The sequence below is a fragment of the Borostomias antarcticus genome, assembly GCF_949987555.1.
Source record: "Borostomias antarcticus genome assembly, chromosome: 4".
NCBI classification, from domain to species: domain Eukaryota; kingdom Metazoa; phylum Chordata; class Actinopteri; order Stomiiformes; family Stomiidae; genus Borostomias; species Borostomias antarcticus.
The window spans coordinates 32524160-32551064 of NC_140237.1; the positions used below are offsets into that span (position 1 = coordinate 32524160).

The window sequence follows — 26905 nt, forward strand, 5'->3', positions numbered from 1 at the left end:
TTGAACCGAGTTGAGTGAGATCAAATTCCATTGTGACGTCAATGTTATATTGATACTTGATGTTGATCTTATACAAAGATAATGGTTATGTTTGTAAAAAAAATGATCAACCGGTCTTAAAATCACGTAAACATGATTCTTTCCCTACATGTATGAGCAATGTTCTGTGGCTTGCCAGGGCGTGGTTTGGAGTAATTTAAACATTCTGTCTATGGCCATTGAAACACCATCTGCCTGCCTGCATCACACGTTTCAGGACTCCAACCATGTGATTGGCTTTCAGTCAGAGGCACTGGATTTGACTGGCCCAGATCTGACACTGCACCAGGAATAGCCAGTGGCCTTTACACAGAAATACCATTGGAAGTGGCTATGAAACCATGTCTCTCTTTGTGGTGGAATGTGATAACAGATCACGTTTTAGAACATGTCAGCTGACGTGTCACACAGTTTGTCCTCCATTGCTGTCAATATGTGTAACTTTGTTTTATTTCAACAACACAATAAAAATATTGGTAAATTTACCGATTTTGAAATTTGAAATTGAAATGAAATTTTACTGATTACAAGTATAATTTGTCATCATGGAAAATGATTAATAACTTTGTAACAATAGTTACAGTATGTTGGGTATAACATGTTTTATAATCTTTTATGTGCTTTATTCAATTGTTGATAGTTTGTACCATACTCAAGAAAAAGTTATGGTTGTGACCTTGCAGAGAGATAATGAGAAGGACCACAAGGTCAGACTGGCCATTGGCAACGGCCTGAGGGCAGAGGTATGGAGGGAGTTCCTCCACCGCTTTGGGAACATTGAGGTGCGAGAGTTCTACGCCTCCACCGAAGGAAATGTGGGCTTTGTCAACTACACAGGGAAAATAGGGGCCATCGGACGAGCCAACTTCTTACATCGGGTAAGAACCGAATCCCCCTAAGCCTATGCTGTTGTTCTAAGTTCTTCAAATCAAATCAAACTTTATTTGTATAGAGCATTTTATACACAGAGGCAACACAATGCGCTTTACAGAGAGCAATGGGAAGGTGGGCATAGGTCCCCCCCCTACATATTCCAGAGGGAAGCAAAAAAAAAACAGTTTCACCCGGGGGCCAGAAAAGTGAGCTGTAAAAATTCTTCCCTGACCTCTCTCAACGAGACGATTGAGCAAGCTTCTGGAAAATGTTTATCGGCTAAGAACATATTTCCGCAAAACCTTTTCCATTGTGATTTCCCCCCATGTTGCTGTGTAGAAGCTGTTCCCCTACAACCTGATTAAATATGACACAGTGAGAGATGGACCAATCAGAGACTCCAGAGGCCTGTGTATAGAGGCACCCAAAGGTATGATTGGCTAGTCTACAGCATGCCTCCAAACATTGAACCAAATTGAACGGATAAATATACAGCGTTTGAGGATCTAGGTTTGTGTTTCTGGGTTATATCCTATAGGAGAAACAGGACTGTTGGTGTCGAAGATCACAGACATTGCTCCGTTCATTGGGTACGCTAAAGATGAACAGCAGACCGAGAAGAAGAGACTGCGAGATGTTTTCAAGAAAGGAGATCTGTTCTTCAATAGTGGCGACCTGCTTAAGATCGACAATGACAATTTTATCTACTTCCAGGATCGAGTAGGGGATACATTTAGGTATGTATAACCTGCTATCCATAATCATCGCTATCTGCATTTATTTGCTCACATAAGAGACAGATTCACTGCTTTGTCTCATAAACCTCCATGACTTTATTCCCAGGTGGAAAGGGGAGAACGTGGCCACGACAGAGGTAGCCGACATCCTTACCATGGTGGACTTTGTGGAAGAGGCCAATGTCTATGGCGTTGAAGTACCAGGTAAGGGTTCCCTTATTGCTTTCATGCTTATAAAGATACTCACCCCAAAAGTCATCCCTCTGGCCTTAGTCGTCTCAATGCTGTGTTTTATGTCTTCAAAGGCAATGAAGGGAGGATTGGAATGGCTGCTGTCACTGTGAAACACGACGCCGTGTTTGAAGGCAGCACAATCTTTAACCATGTCGCTAGTTTCCTTCCTGCTTATGCTCGGCCACGTTTCATTAGGATTCAGGTAACTCTTCAAATTATTTTTTTATTTATTTTATTTATTTATTAATTAAAAGGATCCCCATTAGCTGCCACTTACAGTAGGTGATGAGCTAGTCTTCCTGGAGTCCAAACATGTAGTAACGAAACATAGCATACAACATTAACATAAATGCATTAGCCTACTTACATTACATTTACACTAGCAGATTATACATTATACTTCAAATGATTGACTGTTGGCTCTCCTTACGTATAAGTTTCATTACTTTTTGATAGTGTCACACAGATAATCGAAATGCATCTGACACCATGTTTCACATTGAAGTGAACTGTTAATAAATAGCTGTAGCAACTCGGTGTGTGTGTGTGTGTGTGTTTCCTTCCTCCAGAATGCCGTGGAGGTGACGGGGACCTTCAAACAGATGAAAGTGAGGTTAGTGGAGGAAGGCTTTGACCCGGCCTGCATCCTGCACCCTCTGTTCATCCTGGACGAGAGAGAGAGGTGCTACGTACCAATGACCGGCCAGCTGTACAGCTCTATAGTGTCGGGCAGCTTCCAGCTGTAAGAGGGCGGTACGGGCGCAGGCGACGAAGAGTGCGGTCCGGCCCTCCGGGCACAGGCGACGCGGCTCCCAAGAAACCGCAACGTCCTCTGGTTTTCTCTCGTTGGTCTCTGGTTTGGTGACAAGCCTACAGCTATCCGTTCTTCCCCAGCTCTGAATCAGTCTGATTGAAAAGCAAAGATAACAATCAGAGAATAAGGATCACAAGGGCTGTAGTTGACTTTGTGACATACAATAAGACACATCATCTCTCAGTAGGACTTAGCTGCTGCTAATAAGGACCTGTTCATGTTGAGTATATTATATATTTCTTAAGAAGTGGAAGAGTATGTTAAGAGTATATTTGTTATTAAAAACATTTTAATGTAGATGGCCATGCCAGCTCAGGGATGCTAGATAGTTTGCTTTTCATACTAATTATTCTAGTGTAGATCCTTAGTGTGTAGTGATATGAAAGACAACCATATTATGAATTATGTAGAGTAGCATACAGTATAGGCTACAGTTTAAACTTACATTGTGAAGTGTTCTGTAGGAGGGGCACTAGCTTTTGGAGATATAGTTGTACTATAAATTTATTTTAAGACACTTGTATTCATTTGGTAATGATATACTTCAGGACCAGTTTCAAGCAAAAACTATACTGCAACATGCTATGGCTTTGTATATCAGTGTGTCCTTTGAGACACAGCTGATACTATTTTTATAGTAGAACACAGTGTTCTGAACATATTCTAAGAGATTTAAATGATACATTATAAAGAGACCAATTCAATTGTGATTAATATGTCTGTGTTTATATGTATGCAACTTCAGTAAAAAATATATTCATCATAAAAATCAACAGGTTGTTACTGTTTGGCTTATTTTGAGGGTTATTAGTAGCATGGAGTACTGTAGCTCTAGTTCAAAGCCACAAGGTGGCGACAAACGTCTGGGTTATGAGTTCCTCTAGTGATGACAACAGTTCACTAACACCGTTAGTTCAATGTACCTTCTTCCTACTCGTGTGTCTGCCACCCTGGCAGTCTCTGCTCTGCCGGGGAACAAACTGAGTGTTAAGCTATTTTGAGAAAGAAAAGGTACAAAGTCAAATCCAATTCAAACCATGTGCATGTCACAAGGGAGTCAATAAAGGAGAGTTAAAAACGATGATAAATGTTGGTCTCTTAACTGTAGATGCATGAGAGGGTTCAAAATGACCCGGTGAGGCTTTCTTGCAACATCTTGTTAATGAAACATAATTTCATATTCCAGCTATTCCTCTATATTTCTATATCATCCCATAAATTGTTTTTAGTTACCTTTTTTACTTTTTATTAAATTGTAGTTTTTGTACCCCAAGCTTCCATAAGTGGCTCCAGGATGACCCACATGCATTTCCTATGGAATCTCATGGGAACCTTTGATTCTTAAACTCTGTGGCGGTCAGGTATTTATTTATTGTGGACCACAACTACTATATAAGAAGCAAGTGTCAGTGACCTCCCAAATAATCATTTTCCACAACATCTGATGCATACAGTACAGTAAGTATTATCTTAATTTTTACCTCAGAAAATATTTGATGGTCATCAAATGAATATATTTCAACATTGTACTTGCACATTATGCAGGTCATTTTAGACCCACTTTTGGAAAAGTGTAGGGTCAAATCACTCATGCATCTAAGGGTTAAAAAAAAAGTCTTACCTCCAGCTTTCTTGTTCTGTGGATCTCTCCCTCTCTTTCACTCACTCTCTCTCTGTCAGGGTTGCGGGGTGCAGTGGAGAAGGTGCCGCCCTCCTTGAAGGAGCAGGGTGTGAGAGTGTTTGCTCTCAGTGAGGACTGTGACATGGAGGGCATGGAGAGTCTTGGGTAGGATCCAGCAGGCCTCTGACTGGCCCCTCTCAGCTCAGGGAAGAAATAACGTTCAGCAGTCCTGCATTCTACTTACCTCGGACACAACTGATAATACAGCCCTGCCGGGCAAGGAGGTGGTTTGGACTGGTTGTTCCATCTAGATAAAGAGAGTCCATTTTGTCTTCACTGGATTTTCTCCACGGTCTCCCGAAGGCGACTGTGATATCTTAGTCCATGGCCTGGGGACCAGCGCTGTTACTGTCTGTGGCCGGTGTGACTTCACAGGATGTTATCTACATTCCCCTTCCTCTGTACCACTCAGGGTTTCAAGTGGGAATGACAGGTGCCATAAAAAGAGGTCTGTTATCAAATGACTGCACACTGCTTGTAGGCTGGGACACACCCTGCAAAATGTTTGACTGTAGGCTATGTATTGGCCATTTAGTATGTCCTGACCCTAGTAAGCTACTTACTTAATATCAATGCACGCAATCGGCCAACATATGAGAATTATTTTACACACAGAATAAGCCACGGCACAGAAAAACCTGTTGTGAAACAGGATTATTTGTTGTGTCTGTAAGCTACATTAGAGAGGCAAAAGTGGCGAGTTAGAGTTGACCTTGTGTCCCTGTCAACTAATGTTCAACATTGTGTCCCTGTCAACTAACGTTCAACCAGACTGGTTTACAGCGGGTTAATCATTTACACATGACTGAGATTCAAGAGTCTGTTTTCATTTGGGTGCAGTGTTGTTAACCCCGTAGCCCTGTCTGGGTGGCCCATGGAACCACCCCGTGATTCGGATCCGCTCCAAAATTGAATGGGTTCAAAGTTGACTCATCCTACACCCCTCCACTGAGTTGCTTGAAAATCGATCCAGTAGTTTTTGCGTAATCCTGCTAACGGACGGACGGACAGACACACGCCATCAAAAACATCTCCTCTCGCCCTGCGATGTCACTAGGGCAGTGTTAATAAAAGTAGAAGTAATAAAAAATCCAATGATTTCCACTTCTTAACATTTTAAATGACCGGTGGATGAACTGGAAGTCTACCAATTTCATTCCACTAACCTTACTCTAACATATGATGAGAAGAGCATCCGGGTTGAGGCAAAAGGGGAGTTTGTGTGTTAGCTAGCTAGCGTTACTACTACTACTACTACATATACTACTGTATATGCAAACAAACACACAGCATAATTACGTACAGTTTCTGTACAGTTGGTATTGCTTGATCATTCAGAAAGAGTTTATCTGAAAATCCTGCATTGTAGGCTGCTGACCCAGGTTGGAAAAGCAATCAGGCCAATGGCTAGCACACACGCAAATTTCAGCGGGAACATTTCCATCAAAAATAAAATGAATCCATTCGGCTATGCTGTCCTTTGAGCTTGGGAGACGATCTGTGCTGCTTAGTACATCCAAGAACAGAGCATTTCCTGTATGAAGACATATGCTAGCTAACGGGGTCTAGACATTACGCTAGCTAGCGGGGTCCCCGGCTGTGAGGTAAGGTGACAAGGGAGATTTGAATGGCTTGCAGGGACTGACTTTTTTCTAATGTTTTCATTTCAGCTGACCACAAGAAAATAACTGGGTTGTTTCACTTCATACTTTGTCTGTTAGTGGGCCCATCAGAGACTCAAATGTACATGCAAAAACAATGAAAAAGTTCGTTTTGCAAATGTGGACCCCTTTAACATTGGTCAACAGGCACATCCGCATCCTTACCACCAATTACGTCAGACTGACCAAATAAAAGCAAATAAACAATCACTGACAGATCAACCAACCCTAACATTCACGTTACAAAACAGCCTGTTTTCATGTTTTCACCTGGACTTACTTATATACACATGTAATAGCCTTATAATTATTTTTGTTTCAATATTTTTCGTATAGGTTATCAACCCCAAGCATTTGTATCGTTTGATTCGTTTGAAAATAGGTGCTATGGTTATAAATTACATAGATTTCTGTTATAAATCATACGATTCAAGCTGCATGGCATTAATCATCCATGTTCATCGGTGCAGTGTTCTTTGAATTGAGATTACCACCATGAATATGGAAAGAGTTGTGAGGTGCAGAAAAGCGTGTTGCCATTCTTGAGTAGTCCTACTGTAAATACTTTTGGATTAATCACAAACAAGAATCACAGGCAGTATAGTTCACTTATGACCACAACATGAAATGATTTCAACAAGCTGAACAGAAAAAATTACATATACTGTAGACCTAAAAGAAAAACGACGTACAATTGAAAGGTAAAATAAAAAGTCCCAAAGTTAACAATATTTTAGCCCTTGAAAATAACAAACTTTGTTTTGCTAGCGTTGAGAACGAGTTTAAGATTAAAAAAGACCTCTTGCAATGCAATAAAGGAAAGCTGCAGCTTTTCAGTGGCTGACTGCACAGAATCTGCAGAACAATAGACAACTGTATCGTCAGCATAAAGATGTGCTTGACATGACCCATTCAATGCAGATACAATATTGTTTATGTAGATTGTAAAAAGGACAGGACCCAGCACTGAACCCTGAGTGAGATATTTCATGCCACTGTTTGAGCTGAGAGCTCCACCAACTGGCTCTGGGACTGACCAGGGAGAGGAAACCCCTGCTACTTGGAGCTTCTTTGATGGCATGCATGAGGCAGTGGGGTCAAAACCATCTTTGACTCCACCTGTCCTCATTGCCTCATGCATGTCGAACCCCACCATCAAGGCCAGTCCAGATCCATCTTCCCTCCCGGGCACATCCAGGTCCAATCCACCGTCCCTCCCAAACGCATCCAGGGCGTCCTCACTTGAACCCCCCCCCCCCCCTGCCAAAAAAAAGACAGGGGTCCATTGATGGGGGTTAATAATTTTCAGTTGTGATCGGTGATGCCCAATGCTTGTGCAGTTTTTATGGGCTTGTTTTAATAAACTGTATAGCAACTTTCATCACAAGAATTGCAGCCCAAAGTGCTTCATAACAGTGAAGATGATAAAATGGGCTTGTTTTAAATCAGGACAAACAAAATCAGGTCTGCTTTGTTTTGATGCAAATAAAAACACAAACAAAAAGAATAGGCTAGACTATTACAAATAATCGTGCTGAAGCAGCTGCGGTGGAAAAGTGACAGAATTATTTTATTGACAATAGGCCTAATAGCCTAATAATAATAATAATGAATTAGGGTACAGGAGAAATGAATAGGTAAGAGTTCTTAAAATGATGTATAAATATAATTTAATGCCTTGGCCATATTGTCCACTTAGGACTAGGGCTGGGTATCGATTCGAATTTCAAGAATCGATTCGATTCCGATTCACAAGGTTCAGAATCGATTATCACGATTCGATATCGATTCGGATAGTGTTACTAAAACCTTTTTTTTTTTTTTTGCTGTAACCTTAATTACATGACTGCCAAGTTATGCAACACATCAATACTAGGGCTGGGTATCGATACTGAATTCCAAAAATGAATGAATGAATGAATCATTGAATGAATTAATGAACTATTCATTCCTTCATTTATTCATTCATTCATTAAATAAAAGATCCATTTTGGGATTCATGAATTGATTAATCGATTTTTGAACCCAGCCCTACTTAGGACCTAGGTAGGCTATCTGATCGAGACAATTACAAACAAAAAATTGAAAGACAAAAAAAAGGTCTGTTGAAATAGAGCTGTGAGCACAGCAATTTACCATTAGCAGACAAAAGCCATACCTTTAGCATGTGCAGAACCACTAAAAGGCGCCTTAAACGTCTACGCCTTCGGGCAGATCTCTCATAAGCTGTAACAAGGAAGATACGAACGATGCCGCTACCAGTGCTAGTGGGATCATGGAGGTATAATATAAACGGAGGGGAGTGCTTCCCTAATGGTTTTATACCCCACACCCTAATCAAGGGAACTACATTCAGCTGTGAGGGGACTACAAAACGGAGTGCACTCAGTGATTGAGTGCGAGTGGGGAGGGACTGGATTCGGAAAGGGCCCCTGGACTCAACCACTTCCCCAGGTTACATCAATACGTCTGTGAGGTCTTGACGGTAGGGTGGACGAGTCTGTGAGGGCTTGACGGTAGGGTGGACAGGACAGGACTGGGCAGGACAGGACTGGGCAGGACAGGACTGGGCAGGACAGGACTGGGCAGGACAGGACTGGACAGGACTAGGCAGTACATAGGTCCCGCGAGCTATTCGTCACGTGGTAGCAAAGCCTAAACTGATAGGCAGCCTGACTGTCCACACCCACTGAGTGTAAAGGTCGATGTATAGGCCTGCAAGTAAACTATCAGCAAATAGGTTTGCTGACTAGGCTACTCGACTTAGCAGAGTTGGAGTTCAAAATGTTAGCACTAATATTGTTTACCATACTTGCAGGACTGGCAATCCTTTACATTCGCAAACCCTACTTTCTGCAAGATTTGCGCCACTCAATTGTTCTCCTCGTGGTCGGATTCCGAATTAACAAGTACATCAGGAGCAAAGCGCTTTACAGCATTTTGGACTGTTTTCTCGACAAGGTGCGGAAAAACCCGGACAAGCCATTCCTTGTATTCGAGAAGAGTTCTTATACTTACAAGGACGCCGATAATCAGAGCAACAAAGTAGCCAGAGCGTTGGCACAACATGCACATTTAAAAGCGGGTGACACTGTTGCCATGTTTCTGGGGAATGAGCCCATGTACGTGTGGACCTGGTTAGCCCTGTCAAAGTTGGGATGTACGGCTGCTCTCTTGAACTACAATATCAGATCCAAATCCTTGCTGCACTGCTTTTCTTGCTGCGATGCCAAAGTGCTTATAGTTGCAGCTGGTGAGTTGGTCACAGCAGTGCGTTCATCCAGTGCATGCTATTGAGTTGTAGTGATGTTTAAATCATTTTACAGCTAGTGAATTAATTTGAATAATGACAGCATAACCCTACCTCTGTCATAAGGTCTAGACTTTTATGGCACACGAGGTTGTGAGTAGTATTACATAACAGCATACATAGACGGAAAAATGATATTGAGGTCGATTTTAATTTTACCACTCAACTTGCTCTACTCCCATCTACCCCTCTCTGCCCCTACCCCCCCTGAACCCCATCTCTCTTGTCAGAATTGCGGGGTGCTGTGGAGGAGGTGCTCCCCTCCTTGCAGGACCAGGGTGTCAGCGTGTTTGTCCTCAGTGAGGACTGTGACACCGAGGGCATGGAAGGTATCTCCGGTAGGATCCAGCAGGCCTCTGACCAGCCGCTCTCACCTCAGCTCAGGGCCAGCGTCACCATCAAGAGCCCTGCGGTTTACATCTACACCTCAGGAACGACAGGTCAGCCACCTGGATCTGAGACAATGATTTGCTCGTCCGGTTACTCAGTTACTCAAGCAACTTTATTATTCACGAGTACTCAATATTATTCCAGGTCTCCCTTGAAAATTTTATTTTTAATCTCAATCTGACTTCCTGGTTAAATTAATGTTAAATAAATAATAAAATGTTGGCCCAAGCCCTATGGCCCCTATACACACCCCACTTGGCCCAGTGTCGTGTAGCTGCTCCAGATAGAAAAGTGTGACTTTAGGGTGAGCATATTCCTTGACTGTGTTTTATAACCTCACTGGTCCAGGTCTGCCCAAGGCTGCTCTGATCAACCATGAGAGGGTGTGGTATGCTTCGTTCATGCAGCTCCTCTCGGGCGTGCGCTCGGACGATGTCGTCTACATCTACCTGCCCCTGTACCACAGTTCGGGATTCCTGGTGGGACTCACGTCAGCCATAGAGAGAGGTAGAGTGCATTAGACAGCAGTCCCTTGGTGCAAATGACTGAATGTAGCTTTACCATGTTGATGGGGTTTAATAAAGGTTATGGCAGGATATCTTTTAAGGGGATCTGGTGTGTTTGCTTTTCAGTGATCTGGCCCTGATTGCCTCTGTTTGCTTTTCAAATCAAAGTGCTGAAGTTCAAAGCGTTCTCCATAATTACGTTGGAGAATCAAATCAATGAAATAACACTATTAACAGAGATTAATGTTCAATTTGAGATTTTTTCCTGGCACTTATTCTTTATTTCTTTTGTGTGTAGGTGCAACGATTTTTTTGAGGCGTAAATTCTCAGCTTCCCAGTTCTGGGATGATTGTAGGAAGTACAATGTGACGGTGATACAGTACATTGGGGAAATTATGCGCTACCTTTGCAACACACCAAAGGTGAGTTATCACATAACAAACACGATTGATTAAATGAACAGATCTATCACAGATCGCCTGTACAACACAGGTCATGTGACTCTTTACCGCCACTCGCTGTTCCCTGTCTTCTTTCTTTCATCTCGTCTTTCTCCCCCTTCTCTCCATCTCTTCCCAGAAAGACAATGACCGGGATCACGGAGTCAGGCTTGCTGTGGGGAACGGGATCAGAGCGGACACATGGTCAGACTTCCTGAAGCGTTTTGGAGACATTCGTGTCGCTGAGTGCTACGGAGCCACAGAGGGAAATGTCGGCTTCTTCAACTACATTGGGAAGATTGGCGCAATTGGCAAAGAGAATTTCCTTCACAAAGTGAGCCAATCTGTTTTGTTTTGTTAGTATAGATATGGATTAGATGATATTCATGGAGAATACAGACCGTACACCACACACACATTTTTTTCTCTAAAGACTGACCTAAATACTGTACTTCGATACAACACATGGAGCTTTACAGTAGGTTTGCTCTGAGAGGGGTAAAACTCGTCGTTTGCTCCATGAGTTTAGAATAGAATAGAAGGTTTATTGCCGATTTATCACGACCAGAGGGGCCACCAAAGTGCACTCAAAGCTATTGTTTTTCTGTCTTCCCTGAATTGTTTGCAGTTTGCTTGTCCGTACGTCCTTCTCAAGTATGACACAGAGAGAGAGGAGCCAGTGAGGGACTCCAGGGGGTTCTGTGTGGAGGTCCCTACAGGTGAAACAAACACACCCATGTCCTGACCTATATAGCAAAGGGTTAAGACTAATTTATACTTTGTGAGCCGTGAGTCACATTTTTGGCTCATTGATGTAATTTGGAACGTCTCGCAGGCTGGGTGCCGCTTGGCTCGTACCACCTCAAATTTCTAGCGGCTCACACCGCGTCATTATATGTCGCACATATTTGATTGGTTGACTGGCCTGAGAGACAAAGCGTTCTGTGTTGCTAGAAGATGAGAAACATGTTCTTGTTTGGTAAAAACATAGCATCACATGGACACAGCAGGGCACGGCTCATTGAGTATAAATGCAAAGAGCTATGAGCCGTGAGCCATGAGCCAAAAAATGTGGCTCACGGCTCACAAAGTATAAATTAGGCTTTAGAGTTTTATGAGCCTAGACCCTTTCAACATCCTTATTTCTCATTCTTAACCCACAGGAGAGACGGGGCTGTTGGTGGGCAAGATCACGAGACAAATGCCGTTCATCGGCTACGCTAAGAACGTCCAGCAGACGGAGAAGAAGAAGCTGAGGGATGTGCTGGTGAGAGGAGACCTGTACTTCAACAGCGGAGACCTCCTGAGGATCGACCACGAGGGCTTCGTCTACTTCCAGGATCGCATTGGGGACACCTTCAGGTCAGTAGGGTTACGGTTAGGAGCCGGAGATGTGTCATAGAAATTGTAGTTTCATCACCTCACCACCTCCCTCAACCTTTCACATAGCTGTGCTAATCTAATTTATGACAGGATGACCTCTCCAGGAGGTCGAGACGCCTAGACGTTGTCTGCTCCAGAATGACCATTCTTTGTTCCATTGTCACTGCAAGATTTACCGCCTTTTCTCATGTCACGTGTCTGTATTCTCGACCACTGTTGATGATGTCCGCCATTTATTATGACGTGTACAGATGGGTTAGCCAATCACATCCCTGGAAGCATCATACCTGTGTATTGCTTGAATATAAGGCGGCGCAAGACGAGCCTACTCCACTTCTGCTGGATACCACTCACGTGCGTTATCCTGGAAGTCCTTGCGCTCGTATATTTTCTCAATAAATCAGACTTAACCTCTTTGAGCGAACCTTGGCAAATCTTTTTTACTTTAGATCAGATTTAATTCCATTACAGATGCTTCATCTGGAATGAGAGGAAACCTGTGTTGTTATTACTCTTTATATGCTCCACATATCTGGAACAAACTTCCAGAAAACTGCAGGTCTGCTGCAACTCTCAGTTCTTTTAAATCAAGACTGAAGATTTTTTTTCTTTTTGCCGCTGCTTTTTATTAAATCAAATAATTATTCATTCATACACTGCACTGTAACTTTTATTCCTGTATTTTATTTTTCCTGCATTTAGTTTTAAATGTCCTTTTTGCATTTCGTTTTATATAACCTTTTATGTGTTGCACTTTGTCTTGATGCTTTTAATGTCTCCTGTAAAGCACTTTGAATTGCCTTGTCGCTGAAATGTGCTATACAAATAAACTTGCCTTGCCTTAAATGTAATAGTAGGCCTACTTTATTCACTGGAATGTATTAGCAAATATACAGTATAAGAAAAAAGCTCAGATGAGACAGGAAAACCAGGAACTCGTTTCAATCGTTTGTAACATGTGCAGGTGGAAAGGAGAGAACGTGGCGACTACGGAAGTGGCTGATCATCTGCTCATGGTGGACTGCATTGAGGAGGCCAATGTCTATGGTGTAAAAGTGCCAGGTAGTTGCTCAACTTAATCTTTGGTGATCATCCAAGCATGCATTCCTCTTATGTACTCACCATTTTAATGTTCATTCAAGACACCAGAGATTATAATGAATGAAGACATAGTAGCTAAAGACCTTGGTTTGTTTATTTTTATGCACAACCCAATGCATTTATGTTTTGTTTTTTTACGTAAGTGAGACAGATTTTTATCCTCTTGTCGCACTTCAATAATTAGGACACGAGGGAAGAATTGGAATGGCTGCACTGAAGCTGAAAGACGACATGGAGTTTGACTGCGCTGCCACATACGAGCACATGAAGACCTCGCTCCCCAGCTACGCAAGACCTCGCTTCATCCGCATACAGGTACATGTACACCTGCAGGAATGTCCATGCTGTTGAAATAATTAACCTCATCCAGTTAACCACCTTTGTATTTGTATATTACATGCTTTTCATCCATATCAAAGGCATGGAATGCCAGAACGGAATTTACATTTGTCATTTAAGATTCAAGATCAAATGTCCTTTTATTCGTCACATTTCATTTCTTTTAAAACCTTTATTTATACTTGTGAAGCACTGAGATTTCCATCATTTACAGTGATGACCAGTTTACACAGAGACACAGTTACAGGTTGAAGTATATAGGTCTAGAGACATGGACTTAAAACTCTGGGACTGAAGGAAGGACCTCAGGCTTTAGAGTCTGTTGTAAGGTATTCCAAGTATAAGGAGCATCATGGAAAAAGCAGCCCTTCCATGTTCAGAATGCACTCGAGGAACCCTGAGAACAAGCCGATCATTAGATCGGGTCTGGTAGGTGCCAAGGCTCCATTCCAACAGAGACGAGATGTAAGGTGGAAGTTGACCAATAATGGCTTTGAAAATAAACAAATACCAGTGATGGTTACACCTTAGAGAAAGAGATGGCCAGCCCACCTTATGATAAAGAACACAGTGGTGAGTGTCATATCTATCACCCGTGATAAATCTTAGAGCGGAGTGGTAGAGTCCAAGAGTCATGGAAACATGCCTATAGATAGTCACCATAGTCTTATACTGATAGAAAAACAGCTTGAACAATTATTTTCCTACTGAACATAGGAAAGCTAAAACGGTTTCTGTACAGGAAGCCAATTTTCTGTCATGTAATGTTCACTGTACAGTCACAGTGAAATGTTGCTGCCGGCTCCAAGACTATGCTACAGAGAAACCCTAATACTCGATTCCAAATTCCAAATTTACAAGTTACAAATGTACAATTTACAAAAATGACAATTTTACAAATTAACACGACACAATAAGTACCCTTTCTATAAGTATATAGTTAAGCTGGGTTACTTATTGCAAGGATAGATAGGGGGGGGGGGGGGGGTTAGTCATTCAGGAGCCATGACCGTGTCGATCGACCGCAGGGGCCTCAGAGCGACGGGGCAACCAATTACCCTGAGATAGCAGAGCGTAGTGGTCGGGGGGGGGGGGGTTGTTGCGCTTGACCATGGCCTGGCGGTACGAGGGGGCTGTTCTTTTCATCTTTCATTGCGCTGTAGTCTACTGTAGCACGAGAGTTAAATTGAATGCAAGCTGCTACAGGGAGCCAGTGTGGAGACTGGAGAAGGGAGGTTGAGAACTTGGGGTGGTTGAACACCAGGCGAGCTGTTCTCTCTGGACAAGCTCCGGGGGTTTAACGGCTGACGCCGGGGCCCCAGCAAGGAGGGAGTTTCAGTAGTCCAGGCGATGGTCATGATCAACATGACAAGAGCCTGGTTGAGCACGTGCACCGTTTTGTCAGTAAAGACGAATCCTCCTCATGTTGTACAGCAGCTCAGTCTTGTCCAGGTTGAGCTTGAGGTGATGCGTCGTCATCCATTTTTGTTGTTCCTTCCGAATCCCCAGAATGCAGTAGCGGTGACCGGGACGTATAAGCAGATGAAGGTGAAGTTGGCCGAGGAGGGCTTCAACCCAGAGGTCATCCAGGACCGCCTGTTCTACCTGGAAGATGGTCGGGGTTACATCCCCATGACCCACGACTTCTACACTTCCATCGCAGAGGGAAAAACAAGGTTATGAACATCAGTGATCTACAGTTGTTTGCAAAATAAATGGCAATTCATTTTTGTTATATAGATTTTTACTGGGTTACAGAATGACCAAAGCCAGGCCCGTAGCCAGGGGGGGATCGGGTGGATCGAACAAACCCCCCCTCACGACCAAAGGTCCAGAATTTAAGACAAAAGGTCCACCCCCTGCCCCCACCCCCCATCAACAAATCGCCTGACAATCAAAATAATCTGTCCGCCCACGATACGGTCCACTTTTGGAAAACACGAACCCCCCCCCCCCTCCACAAGGCTGGCTACGGGCCTGAAAGCCATCTACCATGTATAAAAAAGTTGAAAAGAGCTAGTTTTGTTAAAGTGAGGATATGAGGAAGAACAAAATAGGAGGCTGTAGATGCTTTTACCTCTTAATGCACTTAGTTTCTGAATGTATACATTGATGTAGTTGTCAGTTAAGTCAGCATCCATCACACACGTTTGTGGGTTTGGCTACCCATAAGGCCATAGGAGAATGCCCTGTGTTGCTGATTGGACCTCAGCGCGCGTGTATTCTTTGAACCAGGTGTGGCCACGCCTCACAGCAATATAGCAATTTATTTTAATTATTAAAATGTTATGAAAATCTTACTGCAGCTTTAAATAAAAAATCTGCATGTCACCCATGGCTATAAAGTGGATTATTTTTGTTGAGTGTTTATTGTAATACATTATGGGCAAAAAAGTAATTACGTTATTGGTTCTGCATTTTTATTACATTATTGAGAAGTTATTACATCATCGTTTTTTATTACATTATAAAATGTTTATTACATTATTAGCAATTATAAAATGTTTGTTATTACATTATTAGCAGTTATAACATTATCAGTTGTATATAGAACATTCAAATTCCAACCCGTCAAAAACAAACCATGAGGTCGGCAACACTGAACAATTACATTGTCCGGGTTTCCTGAAACCTTCTTAGCGCTAAGAAGCTCTTTGAGTCTTCTTAAGGCTCCCGAAACAAGCAAACCGGGGGCTTTAAGAGCTTCTTAGCGCTAAGAAGGTTTCGGGAAACCCGGCCATTGTCATTCAGTCCTATGGTGATATGATGAGTGGTACGATGACTACAGCGGAGCAGGAGAGGAAGCTACAGCGGAGCAGGAGAGGAAGCAGTGTTGACTATAGAGGAGCAAAAGTAACAGCTGACACTTCTACAGGTGGAGGCCTTCTTACACAGCACGACTGGGGGGTTCTGGGATCTGAACTGGAAGCCATTATAGCCGGACAGGGGTTCGATGTTGACGCAAGGCAGGGGCTTCTCAGCCAGGAGGTCGGTAGCCATCTTGGAGATGATGCCCCAGTCCCTGAGGATGTCATCCGGGGTGGTGAGCTGCGATGTCACAGTGAAACGGATGATGCTTTTTCCACGGAGGTCTGCAGAGATGAGGAACATTGTTCCGGACCGGGTCAGCCTCCTGAGCAGCTCCTGGGTCATAGAGTTCCCACTCTGGAGAGAGAGAGGGGGGTAAAATGGATCGTCTCCTCATGATTGAAATGCTGCACTTTGTAAATGTTCTGTCCTTCACCTATATGATAACACCAGGTTACCTCCCACAACATCACCTTTGAACAATGGACTGTAATGAAGTGGTGAACAACTTACTAGACATTTATTAGCCAATTCGTATCAATGTTCTCTACCTCATCCTGTTACCAGTAACTATTGCAATATTCATTCATTCAAACATGTAAAAAAAAAAAAAAAAACTTCGGTTTGCTGTTTTATTACTGTGTGTGTGTATGTGTATATATATATATAGGATTGGGGAGTCTGAGTATGACCCCCTCAGTACATACCTTCAGACAGAACACCACCAAGCCAAGGTGCCTTTCAGCAGGAACTTCAAAATTAGGGTCACTCCTCACCAAGGATTCAAGTAGCTTTGCCATCTCAATACCCTGAAATCACAAGAACATTGTCTGGTGATTACAGTACCTTAACCTGATACGGTCTTGGCCATAGTGAACGTACAGTAGTAGAGAACGTTACTTACGTGCCGGATGTGGGCCTGAAGGTTTTTCAGTCCGAAGGAGCGCATTACGAACCACACCTTGAGAGAACGGAAGCGTCGACTCAGGGGAATCTGCCAGTGCTAAACAGCAACACGGGAAAGATTAATTACTAAACATTAAAATGGATGGATGGTGGGTGGATGGAGGGATGGTGGGATCGATGGACGGTCGTATAGAGGTAGCCTAACATATTGCATCGTACCACTCATATCACCATAGGACTGAATGACAATGGCGGGGTTTCCCGAAACCTTATTAGCGCTAAGAAGCTCTTGATGGAGAGTGGATGGACAGATGGGCGGACGGGATAGAGAGGGATGTTTTAGGGTATCAGGCTGTACCATAAAGTCAGTGGCGGTCTGTGAGTTCTCGTGTCTGAGGTAGACGGGGTCAACGCTGAAGGTCTGTTGGAGCTTGTATTTGTCCTTCACCCTGTGACCCCACAGAGAGAGAATATGTTAACTCTATACCAAGACCTTCCTGGATCCCTTCATTATAGACCGGCATTGCATGAACACATCAAACTGCAGCAATAAGTATGACAACCAGGGTCTGACCTCTCTCATATGGCCCCCTCTTGTGGGCAAAACCTTATAGGCAACCGCTATCTGATTGACCAAGTCACCAGGCGGCCATGTTAAGCGCAAACCTGGCTATAATGCATAGATATAGGTCAACTGAATGTTCTTACAGTTCAAAATTCCCTGACTACATGACACAATAACCTTTAATATTTGATCCTGTTTTTAGCCCAGATACACTGCTCGTCATGGCCGATATGACAAGCAGTGCCCAAGGACACTAAATTATTCATAGGACCGTGCAACAGGTTCAAGACATTGTACCGGCTGGAAAAGACCATAGGACTAGTTATTACAGTCAGTGCTTGACTGTGTGAATGAGGGGAAAGAGGGCTACAATAAAACATGGTGTGAGACTAAGGCCATGGGTACAGTACAGTTACATTACATTTTATACAAGGTTAACAGCAAAGGCCCTCCTCCTCAACTGTGACCAGATCACCCTGCTCCTCCCCCACCCCTACATACAATAGCATTGGAGCACATTTTTATAAGCTGTGACTGGGTGTGATATTAGTTAATAATTACAGAACCTCTAGAGGTCTTTAATCAACCACACGGCAGTGACACACACAAGTGAGTGGTGACACAGCATACAACACACACACCACACACACACAACACACACACACACACACACATGCAAATTCAGGTCACCGGTGGAATTTGTCCTCTGCCTTTTCCCATCCAAGCTGTCCTCCAGGGGCAGCCAGGAGCAGTGGGCAGCCTCGTAAGTGGCGCCCGGGGACCAAGTGCTCAGTCCAAGTCCTGGTCAGGGACAGGACTGAAGAGCATCTGTTCTATATTGGGGTTCTATGTGGAGGGAACCTGAGTGAGCACGGGGAGAACATGCAAACTCCACGCAGAAAGGCCCGGGAGACACCCCACCTGAGTACCCGACAACCCTGGAGAACATCCCCAGTGCCGACATGGTCCCAAGCGTGAATCGAACCCAGGACCTTCTTGCTGTGAGGCGACAGTGCTAAGTACTGCAACACTGTGCCGCTCCATTGGGTAAGGGGGCGGATGTATTGATCACCATCAAGATCAGCCAATCACAGAATGGAATGATTTCAAATATCTGACCTACTAGTTGGTCAGGAGATGCCTGTCTGCTCCAGTCATGAGAATATATTGAAGGATTTGTCATCATTGAAATGCGCTGCAATCATGACAGGAATCAGATGATTTAAAAAAAAAAAATATATATATATATATATATATATATATATATATATATTGTACTAGTGGGTCAGGAGGTGGGCTGCAGTACGGCTGCTTGATTAATAAAGGATGAGTCAAAACCCAGACTAACAACAAAATAATTGAACCAAGCGGAATAAGGATATGGTACGACAAAACGTAAGCTAAACCCATGTGACAGTGACAGAGGTGGCCCGTCCATCTCACCAGAAGGCCGTGCAGTCAAAGTGGACCATCATCCACTTGGAGGGATTGAAGACGAAGGAGTGGGCGTACTCAATTCCCTCCAGAGACCAGCGCAGCTCCGGACAGAAGTAGGCGGAGCCTGCGTATGCGGCGTCTACGTGTAGCCACACCCCCTCCTCTGCGCCTGGGGGAGAAGTCACACACGGTAAACACCCGAGTCGGTCGACAGCTGACCGAAAAATCCAGACTCGAAAGCAACATTGAACGGCTGAAGTAGAGAGATCGATAGTTAAGAGGACAGACAGGAAGTGGACAGGAGGTTAGACAGGAAGTGGACCTACACACTGGACCCAGTTCCGAGAGTTTGTCGAAGGAACACACGCCAGTGGTCCCCATCGTGGCACACAGCTGAAAGAAGAAATGAACAAATAAATATATTAGAATAAGAAGTTCCAACATTTGCTCCGTTCTTTGGATCTACCGTACATGTCAGAACGCGGTCCGCATGCTTCTCTGTCCTCCACCCACCATGACAGGGACCAGGCCTCTTCTCCGGTCCTCCTGGATGGCCTGTCTCAGAGTGTCTCCCCTCAGGGAGAAGTGCTCGTCTGTGGGAAGGAACCTGATCTTCACCAGGGAGATCAGCCCTGCCTTCTCTACCGAGGAGTGGGCCTGAGGGAACCAGCACACCCAGTTAGGCCTGGATCTCAAGAACATTTATTGAATTGAATTTCTTTATTGTCATTGTACTAGTGACTGGTGTATACAACGAAATCCAGGCCCAATACCTTAGTAAATAAAAGTTTATAAAAGTAAAAAAGTATAAAAAGTACATACACTAAATACACTAAGTAATTTACTGTATATAAAAAGATTAAGAAGAATATACAACTGTACATGCAAACTCACGCATGCACACGCATGCGCGCACACACACACACACACACGCCTACATATGCATCCATACCGTATTTATTGAATATTTAATAATAATTACAGAATACTGTGTGTGTGTGTGTGTGCGCGTGTGTGTGTGTCTGTCTAACCTGGTCTGATGCATAGGCGACCAATCTGGAGTTGAGGACTGAGTCGTCCTGGCTCTCCTCTGTCCTCTGTAGTTGAAGGATCTGGTCCTTCCTGGCAGCCAGGAGAGCTACCAGAGTACACTCACTCACTGTGCTCTGAGAACGAGACAGAGACAGACCCCATCACCTCCAGGTTAGGAGAGACAAAGACAGATCTATAAACCCATCACCTCCAGGAGAGACAGAGACAGACCTTTAAACCCCATCACCTCCAGGTAAGGAGAGACAGAGACAGACCTTTAAACCCCATCACCTCCAGGAGAGACAGCGACAGACCTGTAAACCCCATCACCTCCAGGTTAGGAGAGACAGACCTTTAAACCCTATCACCTCCAGGTAAAGAGAGACAGAGACAGACCTGTAAACCCCATCACCTCCAGGTAAGGAGAGACAGACCTTTAAACCCCATCACCTCCAGGTAAGGAGAGACAGCGACAGACCTTTAAACCCTATCACCTCCAGGTAAGGAGAGACAGAGACAGACCTGTAAACCCCATCACCTCCAGGTAAGGAGAGACAGAGACAGACCTTTAAACCCCATCACCTCCAGGTGGGGGCACTTGTCCATCATAAATGACAGATAATCTCTGTCACGTGCCATCTCAAGAGATGGTGTCGTCCATAGACACTGTCATGCAACCTGCCGGTTGAGGTAACAAGCGCGGGCGTAGTCAGCCTACCTGTAGTATCCCTCCGCCGGTGCTCTGGGGGTTAGCCTACCTGTAGTATCCCTCCGCCGGTGCTCTGGGTGTTGTGGTGTAGGAAGAACGAGGGCAGCCCTAGGGCTTTGCACAGCCAGTCCATCACATTCATCTCCAGCTCCGTGCAAGCTGGGCTGGAGGCCTGCCAGCCAAACATCAAACACAACAGCCTCCTATTACTCCACTGCAATGGCTTCACCGTTATAATCATCGCTATGTTACATAATAATCACCGCTACTATGGTTTGAGCTGTAATATGATGCTGAATAGTTTAGGGAAACATGCGATCCTTACAGCCTGGATCCAGCCCCTGAATCTGAATTTTTGAATTTTTTAAATGTGATTTAGGCTCTGGAAAGGCTCTCGTCCAAAGTGATTTCTTGGTTGGAATTCCAACCAGGCAAATCAGCTTCCTTCGAATGAGATGACGGAATTAAACTGCGCAACGTGATTGGTTAGGAGATGAACTAATCACTGAGGACTCCTTCAGCAAAATCCATCTCGGAAAATGGCAGCAATGGGAGCCTGTTTAGACTGAATAATGAAGCGCAATTAAAATGGCAATTTAGGCAGAGTGTCAGTCAGGCTACGATCCTTACCCAAGTGAATCCGACGCAGTTGATGGCGTCAGCCAACATGTCTCCCAGCATGGAGGGCCAGGAGGTCAGGGCGGGGTAGTAAGCGTGCATGTGGGGGCTCTGCCAGTGAACTACCTGAGAGACGAGTGTTAACATCCATCATCTTAGCACAAACCCAGCAGGGCCAACACACCTTGTGAAACACTGGGCTTCATTGTCTTCTCATTGGCATGTTTTGACCAACTCCCAATAAATAAACTCCATATAGGAAGGTTACTGTACAGAAGGATGTAGAGCAGCTTCACGTTGCCAGAGGAGGCGGTGTGTAAACATACCCCTGGCATGATGACTCTCTCGATGTCCTGGAAGATGCTGTCCCAGTCCTCCGGTTCTACAGGGGGGCTGTCTGGTAGCAGCTCTCTCATGTAGCCAGGACGCACGTTTGGACTCACCCTCCTGTCTCGGATGGTGCTCAGGTACTCTGTGATGTAGTCCACCAACTCTTTGCCTGTGGACCAACAGAAAAAAACGTACATGTCTGACTGCTACTCTATTTAGTTTAATAATACATGATTAAAGCCGTGCAAATTACAGAGTTCAACACACATATTACCTCTGCGATTATATTCCTCAGCTTGCATCCTTGAAATGAGAGGGCTCTGTTATCTGAGAGATACTGACCAAGCTCTGTTTGTTAGGTGGCTGTTGTTTGGCTTAGTGGCAGAAGTCCCAGAGCTTAATAGACTGATGGAGAACACGCCCTCAACATGAGTGACGTTTCCACAGTTATATCATAGGCTGTCATATTATTTAACCGTCATCATCTCTCACCATTCAATGTCCTCTTTCATTAGCATTTCAAATATTTGCAAATATTCTAGTTGCACTACCACCAGAAGTGGATTGTACTGCAAGATATGTGCAGTCACATATTTAGAGAGTTGTCTCAGGAAGGGATTAATGAAGCTGCCAGACTGCTTCTCTTAATAAAAATATACAGTGGAGGTTAAAATAAGAATATGACTTGACCTGAAAAAAAATTCAGTCAGGCGATTTTCTTTTGCTTGAATCCCTGTGGGCTGCACTACGGCGTGTTTAAATGCAGCTGGAACACACCCTGAGCTACTGTAAGGCAGGTATTTGTCAGAGTAGGCTAAGAACAGTGGACAGTTTGAAGGCCGTAATTTCTTACTTTCTTATTTCTTGTCTTTGAAATCGAGAGTTTAACATGTTTTTTTGAATGATTTTTCACGGTGCCCACCCACATCCATTGTATGACCAAAACGATGATAGAGCAATTATCAGACTTTCTCAAAAGCGCTAGTTTTGTCAACTTTTTGATCTGAACCATTGTATATGATCATAAGTAACCTTAAAACAGGGTTAAACATGATTTTTCCCTTTACTACTCCTTTAAGTCGACTGAGATTCTTGAAGTCGAGCAGTTTTTTTTTTTGCTCCACTGTCCAGATGCCCTGGTGGGCTGAGACCACTCACCTGCCTTGTGATTTATAAAGGACAGGCCAATCATTCGTTTTCGACCTAGGCTATTAATGTACTGTAGCTATTTGTTGTGCTGTAAAATGAGGCTTAAGACTAATATAGCAGAGGGAAGAAGGCAGGGAGCCCCTCTCCCCTCTGCTGTGCGCCTAGACTTAGGCATATGAGAGAGAGAGACAAGGATTGAATCATCGAATCTCTGGTTTGAACAGGTGAATCTGATTCGACTCCCAAAATTCAGTGTCGGGTACAGCCCCAGTGTCAACTAAAATATTTAAAAAAGCTGAAATTCAAATCCTGTAGGGCAATCCGTGACAGCTGCTGAAAGTTGGGTTACCTGGAACTTCGGGAGAGACTGAAAATCTGGGATAAACTGAAAATATTTAGTTCTGCCTTAAGTAGCTTGTGAGCGGTCAAACTAGGGTTTTTTCATGACTTTGTTTTTACACCAAAACCACTCTTTGGCGGTAAAATGGTCACGCCCACTTTTCCCGCTCATTGCAAAGCCAATTTTTGCGGGTGAAAATACATTTGCACAGGGGGGCGCTAGGGGGGGGGGCGAAAGGGGCTGTGGCACCGGGCCTCGCACTGTAGAAGGCCTCGCGTTTTGGACGCGGTTGGACTTTTATTGCATGGTGGTGCGCTAAGTTAACTTGCCCGAGGTAACCAGGACATCACTGGAAGCATTGCGCTTACCATGTAGGCTACCTCTCTCCGGGGCACCCACCTGCCCCCACCGGTGAAGACCGTGTTTCTCTAGCCCTCTCAGGGGCTGAGTTGTGAGATCCGTGGCGTGGATAGTGGCGTGATGGCGAGACCCACCCCCTCGTGTCAGAGCTGGTCGTAGACAGTGTACCTCTCTCCGGGCCACCCACCTGCCCCCACCAGTGAAGACCCTGTGTCTCTAGCCCACTCAAGGGCTGAGTTGTGGGGTCCATGGTGTGGCGGGCGAGACTCCGCGAGACATGGCGTGGACAGTGGCGTGGTGGCAAGACTCAAATTTCTAACTTCCCACATCTGTATAAATCTTTTTTTTGCATTTAAACAGCACATATCCACAAGCCTGGCTTCGCCATCCTGATCATGTGATCTCTCTCCATGATAGAGAAACATAATATATGTGCAAAAATGTGTTTTTTTTAGCATTCATGGTCCCGAAGAACACAGTGGCGTCCATCGTTACCTCCACCCCAGCGACAGCGCAGGGATAGGGGTAATGTTTTCAGTGGCGTGGGTGCGTGTTTGTCTGTTAGCAGGATTACGCAAAAACTGCTGGACCGATTTTAACGAAACCCATTACATTTTGGAGCAGATCCGAAGCACGGTTGGCGTCTTTGGGCCGCCCAAACACGGACAGCCATTAGCTTCCATTCATTTTTTGGACTATGATTACGTAAAAACTATTTGAATCAAAGGCCGCCCCCACTTACGTGCGTCTCCTCTGAAGTCCTGGCGCTCGTATGTTTTCTCAATAAACCAGACTTAACCTCTATGAGCGAACCTTGGCAAATCCTTTTTTAATTTAGATAAAATAATTCTTCTACAAGAGCCCGGAGTGCACTGCACTGCCCCCGCTGGCTGTGACCTGAGGGGGGGCGCCACAGAGGTGCTAGCCTGCTCATTGGGAGAAATTTGGAGTTCAGTGTCTCACCCAAGGACATGTGGACACGAGGAGCCTCGAGACATGAGAGATTCGAACCCCCAACCTTACAATCCTTGGACAACCTGCTCTGCCTCCAGCATTCGTGCTTTGATGCTGTAAAAAGCCCTCAAGTGGAGCTCAGTCAAAGACAGTCTGTGGATGCAGAACAAAGCTTTCATCTGAAGCCTGTCTAGTGCATCACTTTTGATAAAGCCAATACTGCATGTATCAAATTCACTCAACCATCTCGACTTGACTATGAAAGGATTGCGCTCCTATTAGAATAATAACTCTCCCTCAGTCCTCCTGCAATCCCTCACAGTCCCAGCCCACCCTGTGATAAACTCTGTGCGTCACGAGCACTTCCCTAAACAATGTCCCCTCTCATGAGGGCTGTTCTAGTCAGAACTGCGTACAATGCTCTGACGCGACCACCATCGCAGAAAGAGATAGGCCAACCTCACCTAGTCGCTGGAAAATCAGTTCTATTTCCTCCCCGGCTGAACGTATTGACAGAGGTTTCACTCGCGGACCTTTGATGTTTGGCTTGTATGATTGTTTCTAAGCAAACAGGGGGGGAGATAAGAGAGGGGCACCATTATAGAACGGTGGCCAAACATATAATCAAAGATGGTGGGATGGGAAGGGAAAACCTATCTGTCGCCGACCGTTGTCGCCATCTGAACCTGGAACAAAAGGCACAAACACCACCTGCACAGTTCCCACTCTCGGACATTTTCATGACGCTCAACATAATAGTTCTTATTCAGCTCCCTATGTAAGTACTGTAGTGGTAGAAATGGGCGGGAAACATCACACCTGAGAGGCTGCTCGCTCTATTAGGGGATGCATCAGTATTGGCAGGGAAGCGTAATGGAAAAACCCTGAGATTCATAATAATAGCTTTGATAACGGCTAATAAATGCATAGCCCTTAAAGCGCTTTACAATGAAGACCTCTCAATCACCCATTCACACACCAATGCCGGCAGTTGCCATGCAAGGTGCTAGCCTGCTCATTGGCAGCAATTTGAAGATCAGTGTCTTGCCCAAGGACACTTCGACATGTGGTCAGGATGAGCCGGGATTCGAACCGCCGACCCTGCTGAGCTACAGTATACAGCCGCCCCCTTCATATCTATGCATAGTGGAACAGAAGACAAAGAAGCACTTTGGGCCTAACCACAGAGACAGCAACAAACAAATACCCAAATAGACACCATAATAGATATTAAACAACCACACAATGCAAAAAAAAGAGGATGAATTCATAGCCCACAAAATGACACAGAATAAACCCATCCCAGATAGCAAGCGGATCTGGGCCATATACAGGCCAGATCTGGCCCTTGTGGCTTAGTTCCGGCCCATATATGGCCCAGATCCACTTGCTATCTGGGATCACTTGGGTGACAATGGAACAGACCGAGCATCATTCGGTAGGTCAGTGGACATGATTCTGGGCATTCTGCACCTGCACAGAGGCCTAGAATCTGTGACCATGTGACCACCAGTATTTAGTTGCTACTGTAACCCCTTGGCTCCACTGCAGCTGTCAGCGTCAACCATCAGATGCTAAGGAAATTAATCCATTGTAATTAATGACTGCGGCTCCGCTGCGGCCGTTGCGTTGCATTCGACGCCAGCGTCCGAGAGAGAGCATCGCCGAGGTTTACGTCTTGATTTTTGACGCTGACAGTTGTTTTTGTTTCTTGTTTTAACATGTTTTTTGGATTGCATATTTTATGTTTGATTTTAACTTATTACTGCAAAGCATGGATGGATAGATGGATACTGCAAAGCACTCACTGTGCATTTGTGCTGTGAAGAGTGCTATAGCCTATACTTAAAGTTTACTTAGTAAAGTATACTTACTTACGCTGATGGTTGGAGTGGAGCCAAGGGGTAAGTGAACTATATCAGATGGCTTCTACATCTGACAAGCACTGAGGGTGGGTTGTGCGTAGGCCACCAGAACTGGTCGTAGCACCTCCAGAAGCCTCTTCCTCATGTCCACCAGAGACCTCTATTGGTGAGAGGAGGGCCCACAACGAAATGTACTGAGTTCACCTACAGGAAGAAGAAGAAGGGATAAGGAGCCATTTTCCCTTTTTTATGTGAAGTGATGAATCTGAAGAGAAATGTACAGTTAGCCTCTAATCATACATGTTGTCTTGTACTGAGGGACA

At 44.5% G+C, this 26905-nt stretch overlaps 3 protein-coding genes and 1 long non-coding RNA gene across 4 annotated transcripts in view; 2 read left to right on the forward strand and 2 right to left on the reverse strand.

Annotated features, from left to right (window-relative positions):
* The window catches only part of LOC311307950 (long-chain fatty acid transport protein 2-like), an 8658-nt gene extending 5188 nt beyond the window's left edge, over window positions 1-3470 (forward strand). The window contains exons 5-10 of the mRNA XM_084436849.1: window positions 723-917; window positions 1252-1342; window positions 1451-1649; window positions 1756-1853; window positions 1955-2085; window positions 2453-3470. Coding sequence (XP_084292975.1) covers window positions 723-917; window positions 1252-1342; window positions 1451-1649; window positions 1756-1853; window positions 1955-2085; window positions 2453-2629 — 891 coding nt within the window. The 3' untranslated portion in view covers window positions 2630-3470. The remainder of the gene's footprint in view (window positions 1-722; window positions 918-1251; window positions 1343-1450; window positions 1650-1755; window positions 1854-1954; window positions 2086-2452) is intronic.
* On the reverse strand, window positions 2665-4445 carry LOC311307952. The gene is made up of 3 exons (XR_014630401.1): window positions 4319-4445; window positions 3621-3689; window positions 2665-2789 (listed from the first exon to the last, which is right to left on the reverse strand). It is a non-coding gene; the product is annotated as an uncharacterized lncRNA (long non-coding RNA).
* Window positions 4446-8579: 4134 nt separating this feature from the next.
* LOC311307951 (long-chain fatty acid transport protein 2-like) lies at window positions 8580-15840 on the forward strand. Its single transcript, XM_084436850.1, has 10 exons — window positions 8580-9292; window positions 9580-9789; window positions 10088-10246; window positions 10544-10668; window positions 10826-11020; window positions 11315-11405; window positions 11850-12048; window positions 13034-13131; window positions 13355-13485; window positions 15019-15840. The coding sequence occupies exons 1-10, from the start codon at window positions 8824-8826 to the stop codon at window positions 15190-15192; spliced, it is 1851 nt and encodes a 616-aa protein (XP_084292976.1). The 5' UTR covers window positions 8580-8823; the 3' UTR covers window positions 15193-15840.
* A 474-nt stretch (window positions 15841-16314) lies between these two features.
* Window positions 16315-22216, reverse strand: hdc (histidine decarboxylase; the record flags this gene model as incomplete). Its single annotated transcript, XM_084437462.1, has 12 exons — window positions 16315-16674; window positions 17025-17126; window positions 17222-17320; window positions 17582-17672; window positions 19232-19394; window positions 19552-19618; window positions 19739-19882; window positions 20257-20391; window positions 21016-21138; window positions 21597-21710; window positions 21911-22083; window positions 22189-22216. 12 exons carry the CDS (start codon window positions 22214-22216, stop codon window positions 16315-16317), a joined length of 1599 nt encoding a protein of 532 aa, XP_084293588.1.
* Between the last annotated feature and the right edge of the window lie 4689 nt (window positions 22217-26905).